This window comes from Scaptodrosophila lebanonensis, unplaced genomic scaffold (genome assembly GCF_003285725.1).
Source record: "Scaptodrosophila lebanonensis strain 11010-0011.00,11010-0021.00 unplaced genomic scaffold, SlebRS2 tig00000024-arrow-pilon, whole genome shotgun sequence".
In the NCBI taxonomy this organism is placed as follows: domain Eukaryota; kingdom Metazoa; phylum Arthropoda; class Insecta; order Diptera; family Drosophilidae; genus Scaptodrosophila; species Scaptodrosophila lebanonensis.
Genome location: NW_022060538.1, coordinates 21,494,017 through 21,507,557, shown reverse-complemented (window position 1 = coordinate 21,507,557; position 13,541 = coordinate 21,494,017). Strand labels below are relative to the sequence as shown.

At 42.0% G+C, this 13,541-nt stretch overlaps 1 protein-coding gene across 1 annotated transcript in view; it reads right to left on the bottom strand.

Moving 5' to 3' along the window:
- Positions 1-13,541, bottom strand: part of LOC115621010 (hornerin) — a 101,685-nt gene that overhangs the window by 24,368 nt on the left and 63,776 nt on the right. The window contains exons 4-5 of the mRNA XM_030514529.1: positions 2,985-3,089; positions 1,198-1,322 (exon numbers count right to left, since the gene is read on the bottom strand). Coding sequence (XP_030370389.1) covers positions 1,198-1,322; positions 2,985-3,089 — 230 coding nt within the window. The remainder of the gene's footprint in view (positions 1-1,197; positions 1,323-2,984; positions 3,090-13,541) is intronic.

The window sequence follows — 13,541 nt, the reverse complement described above, 5'->3', positions numbered from 1 at the left end:
ATTCCAATTTCTATGCGGGAGCGAAAGGATCTTCATATGAAGGTACGAAAATAATTCTCTTTGTATAAATCGGAACTGAAGCTTTTCCCGTGCGTGTGGAACTAGTTACAATGGACTGCCTAGCAGTTCCTAACTGAAACTTAAAGGTATTGCTGCATATATCATATGTCAATATTATGAGCCATCACCTCTGCTGTCCCTCAGGCCGTTCGTCATCGCTGGCAGCACACACAAATGTCCGGCAAAGTCAATTGCCGCAGACTTTGTATAGCTAAAATAACAAAATTCCTCAGCCGGAGTGCACTCCAATAACGCATAGACCCTGACCTCATCTCAGCCCCGCCAGCTCCTCGATAGTAGTCCTGCCAGAGTGCAGTTCATTGCATTTATATGCGCCAATATTAGCGCACATGTGATGCAGCCTGGGCGCTGATTTTGATGATGTTTGGCCAGCGACTGGCGATGCTATCCATCCCGACCCATCCTTCCCACATAATCCAATGTTCCCACTGCTGTTCTGGCCATATCGTCACTGTTGGGCATGATTATGGGCGCGGGCGACAAATGCGCGTGTCGATGTTAAAATGCAAATATTTGCTCACACAAAATGCTTTATAAATGCAGCAGACACCATTGCCATGAGAGCCGCGTCGCATCCACATACATATACTATACACATTCACATCCACATCAAAATCGACAGCGTAAGCTATAGCCATAGCCATAGCCATAGCTAACTGCATTATGAGCTATGTTTATACTTCGTAGAGCGCGACATTTGGTGCATGCAGTTTTTCTATCCTACGGGCATTTCAATTTTCGCGCTCTGTTTGGGCTTCATTAAGTGCAGGCAAACACACACACACACACACACACCCACACCTAAATATATACTAAGTATATACTATATATACAAGTAGATTGCAGCTGCAATGTTAGGGTCGGGGGTCATCAGCGCCGTCTCTGGGCCTCATTGAGTTATTTTAATTAATCGCATTCTGCTTGAAATGCACGCATAAATGCATTAATACATTATCCATTAGTTTGCGCTTGTTGTTGCTGCTATTGTTGTTGTTGCATGTCCGTAAAATGTACGCTGGACTAGCTTCATTTGTTGTTTATTGAATTACGTGCAACATTTAACAAATTAAATTGAACGCACATACTTAAAGCCCAGAGTCCCGCTAAGCCACTCACCTGGTAATTTCCTCAAGCAATTTGCACGGATCGGCGGCATAAAACTTGACACCGAAGTACAAGTTGTAGGGATCCGCTTTGGGCTTCAGCTGGCGTGAAATGCGTGAGGCAGGATCCAGCCAGTGCTGTCAATGGGAGAACAAACATGAACATGAATAAGGATAAGAATAAAGTTGAGTTTTAAAGCCATCGTGTTCTGCCTGATGAGCTACGCATTTTATGGCCGTCAGCTGCGGCCTGTCCTGGCACCAGGTGAGGCGAAAGCGCTCAGACTTTGAATTATAAGCGTTTGGCTTGTGTGTAGGTCTGTGCCACAAAAAGGCTTTTCAGCAGGCGCAAGGACATTAGTGCTTGGGGCGGCATAAAAGTGAATTTCAATGAAGGCGACAGAGACACAGCCCAGCCAGCAGTTGACTTCGTCCTGGCCCTGGCTATCCCCAGTCTTAAGGTCTCGGCCAAAGCGAAAACGAAATTGTTTAATTCGTTGCCTTTAAGCATCGACCGACCGACCGCCCAGTCCTTATTCCATCCTGAGTGTGTGCCAACTCTTTTGCCGCTTTGTCTTCATTTTTCCCGCTCAATGCGCCTCAATGAATTTCAATGAAAATGAAAATGAATTTCAAAAACCAATATGTTTGCACGAGCGAGGTCGGTCGAGCAATGCACATTGGTCGGATCTAAAATATATTCGTTCTTAATTCTAACAAAAATACCTACATACCCAAGTTCTATAAGTTTTCACTTTTTATCAAAAGCTGTGTCTACTAATAGGAACAACTAGGAAAATATCGTCCATAGATTTCAGATAATGGAAACTAAACAGTTCCTTGGCTATTCACTTAATTGGAGCTCCAAATAGATAATTGGCAAAGTTAATGTGCCAAAACAACTAGAAAAACATACAAATTATTTTATTTATTTATTTTTCGAGCCGCATCAGGTTACGATAAAATGAAACTGATTGAAATGTTGAAAACGTAATGTATCTGTGCTGGGCTGATTGGCAATTGGTTTGTGCCTTTAAACATATTCCTAACAACAGTAACGCTCGTTTTCTGTGCCAAATAAAATGTTAAGCTCGTTAAATGATAAATTTGCACAACAGTCTATATTTTAATACACCTTCTTATTCGTTTCCAAACTGAGTAGGACCATTAAAACTATATTATTATTAGTCAGTGAAGCTTGTCTACAAAAATCGGAATAAAAATGAAGCTAAGTCGTAGGTAGAGTCATATCATCATATTTGTAAATTGAAAGCTAAACCATTAATCTAAATTTTAAATTTAGAACAATCTAGGAAAATAATATTTTGGCGCTGACTGGCTATCTAGCTGCGGATTAATTTAGCTTCCTTAATCAATGTCCTTGCTAACATCGCTTTTCTACAAACAAGCACAATTTGTGTTGTGCCGAATTTGAATTGCAGCTGCTTTTCGGTTTCAAATATGAACTGTTGACCTTAGCACCCAATTAGCCGCCTCGTTGCGTCTATTAGGCGTGCTAAGAAAAATTTGTCTCTTTCCTAGAAAGAACAATCTTTTTGGAGTATCAGACTCATACTCATATAAATTAGATTGTACTTATCTAGATTGAAGTGGCTGTCTGAAATTTTTATTAAATACGAAGGCATTGCAAGCGAAATTCCATTTTAGTCTAATACCCATCGAAAAAGATTTGTGTTATTGCATGGCAACATTTTCCGAAACCAATACCAATGTGCAATATACGAGTATGTACTCGTGGAGATGGTGCCTGTTCGTCTGTCCGTTCGGCTGTGCACTTACCGTTTGATTCTCCTCGTCTATATAACGTATGCCAAAGTATGAAGTCTCGATTAAATTGAGCCTGGCAAAAACGACATCCAGCAGCGCTTGGCCTGGCAAATCATCCTGAAAATAGACAAGAAAATTGCTCTTAAAACAAAAAGTTACACTGAGAGATACACAGACAAGGATATAGATGGGGAAAGACGAGGGGCGAGTGTGAGGCAAAAGAAATCGCTGGCAAAGGCAAAGGAAAAGGCAATGGCCAGCCATTCAAAGGCAGAGCAAACACTGCCGGCAAACTGTTGCAAACTGCCGCCGACAATTCAACCGTTGAATGGCCTCGGCCTCGTCCCCGGCCTCTGCCTTCACGGCAGCTCGTCCTGATCGTCCTGCTTGGCTGGTGGCTGATGGCTGTTGCCTGTAGACTGCCGACTGCGGACTGTTGGGGGCCCGTTTGGCCGGCCGGCAAAAGTGAAAACTTGCCGCACAACGAAGCGACAATTATTCAATTGGAAAATTGTGCCTTTTCGTGTGTCCCTGTCTGTGTGGATGTGTACTTGTATGTGTATGTGTGTGTGTGTGTGTATTTGGGTGTTTCTGAGCGGCACTTAAAACGTTTTGATAAAATGAAACGCCAAAGCAAATACGAGTAACAAAATGTGCGCTAAATGCCACACCTACACATCCTTGTTTAAGGAGGGCGTGGGGCAGGAATTTATGGCAAATCGAAGTCCCAATCGCCCTCCATAAACGCCGTCCAATCAACAATTTTTGTGTGTAATTTAATTTGTGTTGCGTTTTAAATTTGCCACACTTTAAAATACCCAACAATTTTGTGTATCTGTATATATATGTGTGTGTGTTCTTTTTATTCTGCTGCCAATAATAAATTAAGTTTTTTCCCTCGAGGCCTCGTCTATGGCTGTTGTTTTTGTTGTTGTGGGGTTGCGCAAAGGTCGCCAGTTGAAACCGCAAACACCAAACTATGGCCCGGGGCGCACTATTGTTAAGTTTTTTTCCCGTTTTTTTCGATATACGGGTACATACATATATATGTATGTACTTTTTGACCATTCAGCAGCAAAGGAAAAACCGCAGCAACCCCCTTTGGCTGTGGGGCCGCATCTTCATTGTCTGGGCCGCGCCAGCTGCTATTCATGGGAGGCGCAGCTGGTCAACATGTTTGATTTTTGGCGCGCAGGCTATTATAGGCCAGACAGATGGAAAGATGGACAGCGATGGACTGGCATCCGGATTGTGAGTGGGGTTCTGTTTCAGTCGGACTTGCGATTTTTGTTGCGCTTTTTGCTTACAACGGCGCGCTGACCGCTGCTATGTTTTATTTATGGCATGGTATTCCACTTGCCACAACATCCCTTGGTGCCCTACACACACACACACTTATACACATCCCTATACATACATATACGAGAGTGTATGTAAGTATATGCGTCCCTTTGTATTGGCTTGTTTTATTGTTGTTGCGTAATAAACTTAATGGCCGACAAGTGTGAACAAAACTTGCATGTTCATGTATGTGTCTGCGTGTGTGTAGTCAGTAGTCAGTCAGCCTTGTGTTAAACTTTCTGCTGACCAACAAAGGATGAAAGCGAAACGACAGAGAAACAGACAGACGGAAAGACAGACAAATGAATGAACTAGCGAGCTGACAATGGACCGAGAGTAAGTTACGCTTGGGGACTCGAAGCCCTGGAAAATGTGATAATCTTTATATGACAGCCCGAGCACTTGCACGTGCATATTCAAAAGGTCGAGCCAATCCAGCTGACTCGGGAAAACACCGGCATTTTTGCATACTCGCATCCCTTGGGAGCAATAGATCCTTGCGCGCTCGACTCTCATAAGCCGTCAACGCCCCACCAACTAATTACAAAATAACATTCAGATGACATTAAAGTTGGCTGCTGTTGTTGCTGATGTCGCATGACACACTGACAACCGCATCGGAAATGTGTTGCAGTCATGTAGAAATTGCATTACAAATGACAGCAGCGTGCAAGGACATCACATAAAGCAATTAAACAATGGCTCGTAAAATTTTCAAAACGTGCTTTTGCCGTCATTCGTCTGTTCTCCTTAGTTGTTGCTGTTGTTGGTTGGTTCGTTGGCTGCTGGCTGCTGTCAATGCTTTTAACATTAATAGGTTTATGTAGAAAAGTGCATTTTAAAAATGCATGAAACTGCTGGCTGACTGCATATTTGATGTCCCAACGAATAGAAGACATCAACACACACACACATACTTAGCTCGAGTTGTAAATGGATCGCTAGCTGAGTGCATAGTTTGTAATAATTCAAAGCGACTACATTATGATATCATTCTCATACTAAGTGAGTGCGGTCACAGCTCTATCGTAGTTAAAGCAGCCAAGGGAATAATACTTGTAGTTCATTAAGAAAAGTGTTTTGTATCTGGCAAAGGCATTTTACATGAACTGCACATTACCAGCATGATATCTTTAAAATGAGTTCGGTATTATTAATCTAAAGATAATTTTTTGTCATGTTTAATATTAGCTATTACTGCTCCTTTTTGTGTAGTTTTGTACCCGAAAGATGTGAAGTAGATATCAGAAAGCAAAAAAAATATATTTCAGTATTATTTGTTTACCCTTAACTAATAAATTAATCTTCTAACCAGTTCCAATTATCTGCTATTTGGCGTAAACATCAAATAAAGCGAATTGAAAGACCTGGAAAGAACTTGCGAATGTCGAAACGAAATCAGAAATAGATGGGAACTGACCCAATAATATTTATGACGCAAGTAAAAAACAAAACTCATATTGAACGAAATTTAAGCTACAATCTCGTCTGGTAATAAAATTGTTTATTTAACATTCAGAATGTTTCCTATAATTATAACGGAATATAATCGACCTCAACCAAAGTGGATGAAAAGATTAAGCAGTTTTAGCTTAAACTGCAATGAATTGCATATTTTCTTAAATGCCAATAAAATCAAATTCTACACCATACTTGGGTGTGCTTTGAAGATTAATAAGTGAATCGAAGCGTGAAAGTTATTTTTTAAATAAACGCAAGTGTTTCAATTTAGAAAAGATAAGAAACGGTTCAGATAAATCAAATGAAAGATATTTATAAAAACATCCTACAGCTAGAGCAGAATCCAACCAACAGAATCTAAAGAAACTAGCTAAGAATTCTGCCCAACTTGTTCTTTAAATAAATGAACACCTCCCGAAGCAAGAAACGTCACTTAACTCTGATTTGGATAAATGTGCTCATTCTCTTGGACTGTTTAAAGTTGTGCCACAACGAAAAGGGAATATAATTAAAATAATGAAACAATGCTTCGAATATTAAGTCCGAAACGGAACCACAGATAAACAAACGTACTCTATTAAACTTTTTTATTTAGTTTCCTTTCTGAAATGGGTTTTTCGGCAAACACTGGAAACCCAAAATTCGCTGACTGCTTACACACGTAAAGGACATTTCCATTAGGGCTACACGAGCAAGAAAACCAATCGAGCTGCAACTGAAATCTAAATGAACTGCGTCTCTCCTTCCCCCACAGAGGCTAGACTGTATAAAAGCAAAGTTATGGCCAAAAATCAACGTCGATGTGTGCGTAAAATTGAGTTTCTCGATAATTAATCACACAAACCCAAACCCGGAAAGACTTTTGCAAACAAAAGTGTTTAGTCCCAAAAGGTTCGACGTGCAAGCGACCCCAACCAGACAGACGTACAAACAAACCGGGCACGCCCCTTTTTTTGCTGTTCGATGATACAATTGCTACCCCAAGCCCCCCTCACTTGGGTGCTCAGAGTTCAATAAATTACGACCGCCCCACGAAACCAATGACGTCGACATGTTGGGCATCAAAGGCTGCCCTGACAGCTACGAGACGGCGTAATAAGTTGGCCAAGTAAATGCTCAGCCTCAGTCTCAGTCTCAGCTCCAGACGAGGACTGTCGATGATTACGTTGATGCTAATGATGATTAGGCCTTTGGCTTAAATGTCTTAATCAAATTATGCTTACTTTGATGTTTCTGGGGTGGCTGACTAGCTGACTGGCTGACTGGTTGACTGGCTAAGGCTGCTAGAAGTTGCCGTTGACGTCGATGTCGAGGCAGTGAAGTGCGATATGAGGCGCCTCCAGCTCTATCATGCTATGCAACTTAATGAACTTACATTTTTAGCCCAGTTAGTAGTTAAGTTTGAGTTAGTTGCTGTACATATTCTGAGCGTTCTTTCTGTCAGCTGTCGGCAAAGAACTTTTCCATGAAACTTAATTAGTAACAGCAAAGTGGTAAACCGGAAAATATAGCACAAGTCGCACATGTGTGCCCCCGCCTCCGCGCCCGCCCCCGCCTTAATCCTCACCATCGTCTTTAGCTTCTACTTCCGCACACTCTCAGCCGCTGTTAAAGACACTTGCGTCTCAAGTCGACGGCGACGACACTTTTGGCGGCCTTTTCAAAGCGAAAATCCCAGCAGCGCCTTTGGGAACTTAATCAGCGCTATCGCCAGCTCAGACTACGTGACTAACCCACTTTTTCAGATTTTTGGCTGGGAATTGGGCGCCGTGTTGAAGCTGCGAGGCGTGCAAATCTGTACGCTCAAGATAACTGAAGTGCATGTCTGGCTTTAATATAATTAACCGATTTTTGTGTTAATAAATGTCATGCTCTAGAAACCACAAGAGAAATGCTAAACAGGCGGGCATAACACGCTTTTCTCTCAATCCTCACTCCGCACAGCCCTGACAGCGTTTCGGCTCTAAGCGCATCTCTTGTGCCATCTCCCTGCTCTCTGCTTACTTATGTCAGCTTATTTATTTTGCCATTTAGTGCCATTCCGTATTCTAGCTGTTGATTCTGCTGTTGTTGTTGCAGTTGCTGTTTTATCCGCTTGGCTTAAATGCGCTTCGCAGCATCTAATTTAAAACTGCATGGCAAACTTCTGTGCCAGAAATGTCAGCGCAACGCACACTCAAAGAAAAATACATAAAAAAATATTTGTCCTATAATAGCCATGAAATAATTGGAGAATGTTAAAATTCCGGGAAAGCTGTAGAAATATGTCCAATATTCTGTTGAATGCATTACCCATTGATGTACCTTTGAATCCATCTAATATTAATTAACTACACCTAATTCTGTTTTTACACGGTAGATTGTAAAAAAATATGTTGATCATATGCAAAAATATGTGATTGGTTCCTTATCTCTAAATAAATATATATGCAATTTTTAATTTTCAAACCGTGTTATATCAAAATCCTGTAAAAACAGAATTAGGTGTATTGAAATAACGCATTGTCGTTTCTTAATTATTCCAATTAATGGCCACAAATATTCTTGTTCAGGATGTCAAGACGGGTTGATAAAGTCACCCTGGTCTGGTCCTATTTTCTTTAATAGTTATACATTTTACAAATATTTAAAAATATATAAAAATAATGTATTAACTAATTTCGTAGGTAGGGATCAACAAATGAATTCATTAATTATTCAACAGCAATTACAATATTTCGTAATTTTTCGGGTTGATAAAGTCACCCTGGCCTGGGCCTTTTTTTAAAAAAGTTATAAATTTAACAAATATTTAAAAATATATAAAAATAATGTATTAACTAATTTCGAAGGTAGGGATCAACAAATGAATTCATTCATAATGTTTTTCGTTCAATTTCAAATGCATATATATTATTAAAATTTTTTGATAAATTTTAAATATATTTCCTGAGTGTATCCACAATGTTTTATCTCTTTTAATCTCGCCACCTCTCTCTCTCTCTTTCCCTGCTCCTCTCGCTATGTTTCTCTGACCACTCTTCTGACTGCATTGTGCGTCTAATTGCGCTGCTTGGCTTAAACGTGCGCTGACCTTTGACAAGATGCGCACTCACACACACAGACACACATACACACACATATAAAGCAGGCATTCGTTTATGTTTATAACGGCATTATGAGTTTTAGCTGTTGCCATTCGACAAAGGCGGCAGAGGGCACAGATAGAAAAAATGGAGAAAACAAACGGGGAAAACAAAACGCAGAGCTTTGCAATGTCACAGACAAAACGGCGACAAAATGAAAGAAAAGCTATGGCAGCAACATCGTGTTGTTGTCGTCGTCGTCGTCGTCGTTATGCAGAAACAAGCCAAAATGCTAAAGCACATTTGCTCATGGACATACACGGATCTATGGATATGGGTGTATGTGTGTGTTCATGTTCGTGTTCGTGTACATTTGCATGCTGCAATGCCTAACTGACTGACTGACTGACTGAATGCCACTTCAACGGCGCATCTTCGCCTAACAGGGAACAGGGAACAGAGAACAGAAAACAGAAAACTGAAAACACATTCTACAAACGAGATTTGCGTAATTCCTGCAGCAACGCAGCTTCGTTTGGCTTTCGTTGCTGTTGTTTGAATACATGGCAGCAGCAAAGGGTATTACGGGCTTATCCGGAGGCTTGCAACGCATAATATGAACAAGGCTGTTCTCCTAACAGGGCTTAGATTGTTGGCCTACTGAACTCTTATATCCGTTAAATGAAACAAAAAAAAATCAGTTTTGCTGAATGATTGTTGTTGAATTATAGCGCTTTAGACAAAAGAGTAAGTCGACATAATAGCTTTGGATAAGTAAATACTATTATTGCTGACAACCATTCAGAATTCAAATTTAATATTCCCTAATAAGTCAAAAATATTAGCAACAGTAAAAGTGATTTTCTTCTCTTCCTCACTCAGCTCAGTTAGTTTCTGACATATTCCTAACTACAAGTATACCTTCTTGATTTCATACCAGTGCAAGCTATGAATAGACTTTTTCTCAAATCAACAGATATATCCATACACTTTACTCGTTTTGAGGCCACTTTGAAGGGTATATGCGTTTCGTGCTGCCGTTTTCCTTTGCTTTTCCTTTGCTGTCATAAGAGATGCTGGAGCGCCCAGCTTGTCCCTGTCTGTTTAGTGGCATTTTATTTCGCCAAGTCAGGCCGTTCTCGACAATGCAGACGACCTGAGCTGCTGGAACAGACCGGCCTGCTGTTTCTACTGCAAATATGCATTATGGTTTCTGTTTGCTTGACTCATAGCGGCACTTTTTTTTGTCTCGGTTCTAGGCTATGTCACAGAGTCAGAGCTGGTCGTTGTCCAATGCCGGGCTGTATCACGACTGCTGATCTCTGCTCAGTGTTTGCCTGACCTGCTAATCAATATTCATGGTCTGTACCTTGAAATATTGCGCATGCAACCGTTTAGCTGTCGTTTCGAGAAGTTGCAGATGCAACATCGGAGGCAACAGCTTTCCGGTATGCGTTGCCTGACTAGCTACAACTTCCGTTGCCGTCAATGCCGCACCCTTCTGTTGCCTGTCAGCAAATAGTCAGACTCGCACTCGCACTTGGAGTCCGAGTCAGAGTCATTCACTTGCATTTTCCGCAGTCGCAGAAAGAAAAACACAAAGTTGGAAGACGCCAAGTTTGCGGGGAGGTAGAGAGGCAGAGAGGCGGACTTGAAGGCAGACAGATGGAGCTTTAGAGGCGGGGAGCAGACACGCAGCACAAATGTTAGATATCATTGTTTGGCTGGCAAATATTTTGCGCTTATCCTCAAACATAAAGAAAAAAGCCAGAGCTTGGCAGGCTCACCTTGAATTTCTTTGCACTGCAGTTGAGGCTGTGGCTGCCTTTTCTTCTTATTTTTGCTTTTGTCGTTGGTGTTGTTGTTGTGTTGCGCCATTCAAACGCTTGAGTAAACAAACGGCACATACAGAGACAAACACGCTTACACACAGACGACTTTTAGAAGAGATACAGAAACGTCGATATCGGACAGAGTGCAAAGAGTCCGGGCAGTGGTCCAGGCCAGAACGGAGCCGAGCCGAACCGAGCAGACTAAAGACCACCAAGTGAGTGAGTTATCTGATGGCCGTCAAGTTCGCCTCGATGCTGTCTGCTGTATTTGCGTTTAAAGTTTTTTGATTGAATTGTTGCAAATTGTTTGCAAATCTATTTCGTTTCCCCTTTTGCGCAACGTCAACAACAACAACATCAACGGCAATGGCAACAGCCACAGAAATATCAACAATTGCTTTTTGTCTTGTCTGCGTGTGTGCGCCTTGTGGCTTGGGTTTGGCATTTTGAGTTTTACAAATAGTCAAATAGACAGATAGACCGACTTAGCCATAGCCATAGCCATAGCCATACAGATGCCCATATCTGCATGTCCCCGTGCCCGCTCAGACTCGGCCCTGCGGCCAACATGACACTGAGTTATGGTTCTGACAGCTCCAAAGTCGCGCGGAGCACTGCGGTCTGCCTTTTGTTGGCCGCATTGGTCGAAACTCTTTGAGCGGCTTTCGGTGTTGTTTTTTCGTCTCCTCCTGCTTGTGTTCTGCACTTTTGGCTTGGGCTGTGGGCCGCACAAAAACGTTTGCTAATCCTATTAGACGGCAAAGCGCAACTTCAGCAACAGATAGAGTAATTACCCAAAAAGCGGATCGGCGTGGAGCAACAGAAATGCTTCGTTGACTTTTCACAACGGTTAAATGGTGAAGAGCGGCAGGCCTAACCCTTTTATTAATTATCCCTTTTTATTGAAAACTTTTTTCATCTGCTGCGCCCGTGTTATTTGCTTAACGCTTTGCTGATTTGGCAGCTGCCCGGCCCACCGTCCTTAAAGGGCTAACTGACTCCCCGACAGATGCCTTATTGAACGACAGACTCTAATTCGAACTCAGAGAAACATTTTTATTTCCGGTAGCGAAAGTCAACTTAAAGTTGTGATACAGGTGTGGGCGCTCAGCCCCAACCCCAAGCCCAGCTGTGGAAACGGGAACAAAAATCTAGACGCCAACTTTTATTTAGCCATTAAACACGCTTCATAGGATTTTCTTATTTTCATTATCAATTTGGACGCGCGGCAAGGCTGTAAAAAAGCTTTTAACTTAATTATGTTGGCCATAAACTGCAGGTTTATTTGGCCAGCAATGACGCGACACAGCGCCATGCCAATGCTTAGGCATGTCCAAGGTCTTAGCTAGGACAGTGGTAGGGCGAGGCATGGGCGGTGCTGGTCTGAGGGGGAAGGGGGAGTAGACTCTCTAGCAGCTTGGCGTGTGAACGCTTGGACCGCAGAGTCTAATTAAATGTCGCTCGGGGGTTTGGGGCCACAAAATGTGTACGACTTTGACGTTGTTGCTGTTGTTGTTGTTGTCGGTGTTGGATATTGTTAACGTTCACGTTGTCGTCGTCGAAATGCTGATGTTGTGATATTTCTGCTGGTATTATTTATAATTTTGCCGGGCAGCCTCGCGTTCAACTCAAGTGTTTGCCCGTGAAACACTTCAAAATAGCGCTTTTATTTTTCTTCGCTGTTGCCCTCGCTATTCGAGGGGGGAGAGAGTGTAAGGTGGTGGTTGGAAAGAGGGCAGGAGGGAGGGGTGGGGGGGGGTCGAATTGAGGTGTCGATTTTTGGCTTGTCATTGTGGCCAACTTCAAGTGCTGCCGCATATGATTTACATAAATTCTCAATTGAGAGTAGGGGCACCCTGTATTGACAGAATTAAGCGCAAGGCAAACAAAAAAGCGAAGCACAGAAACCCCCACACACACACACACACACGCACTCAAGTATAAACAATGAGCAAGTGGTCAGCATGAGCGGTTGGTCAGCTTAAGTATTTTAACCGTTAAGAAATAATTATATAACCTCTTGCTATGCCAGTAACAACAACAACAACAACAACAACAAAGCAACAATAACACTACAAAATGAGTTTGTACGGAACCCCATTTCGGTTGCCTTAAGTGCCGCATTTGAGGTTGTTGTCGAGTAGGCGGCAGCGTCGACGGCGGCAACGTCAACTGTGGCGACACTTGAAGTTATGAAGCTTTACCAGCTTTGCTGGCCACCACCATGTCGGCTAACCGCCTCTCCGCCTTTCCGCCCGCCCGCTAGCCACTGCCAGATGTCATTAGCATGTAAGCATGATAAATGACAAAAATGCGCGCTCATAAACTAGACAAAATGTTGTGTGTGCCTGCAATGGTGTGTGTGAGTGTGTGTGTGCGAGCATGTCTGAGCATGAAGTCGTCAAAATCATTTGTCACAGTTTTGCCAGTTCTTAAGCTTAAAAAACTGGCAACATTTTACTCGAGTGGGCTCGAATATTAAATACACTCGGAAAGGCGCCCTCTTACGTATAACTTATATATTTGTAATAAATTAAAAGTATAAGCACGAGTCTATTTAAGTGAAAAGAAGAAGGGCTGGAATCCTCCATAGGTTCACCTAAGTAGAAACATTTGAATATAACGAGAAAGCAGATAATTTAAATGAAAATGAAAAATCGTTTAAAACTTGCGCGAGACAAGCACTATAATTTTAGAGAGTACTTTTATTCGTTTCATTTCCACATTACTCTCATAATGGCATTTGATTGCAGGGTACACAATCATCATAAAACGGACTTGGTTTCGGTCATTTTTCAATGTATACTCTCGTACATGTATATTTTTGGACAGGCTGTTAGCCGTAGTGGAATTTAAAACATGTTACTTGA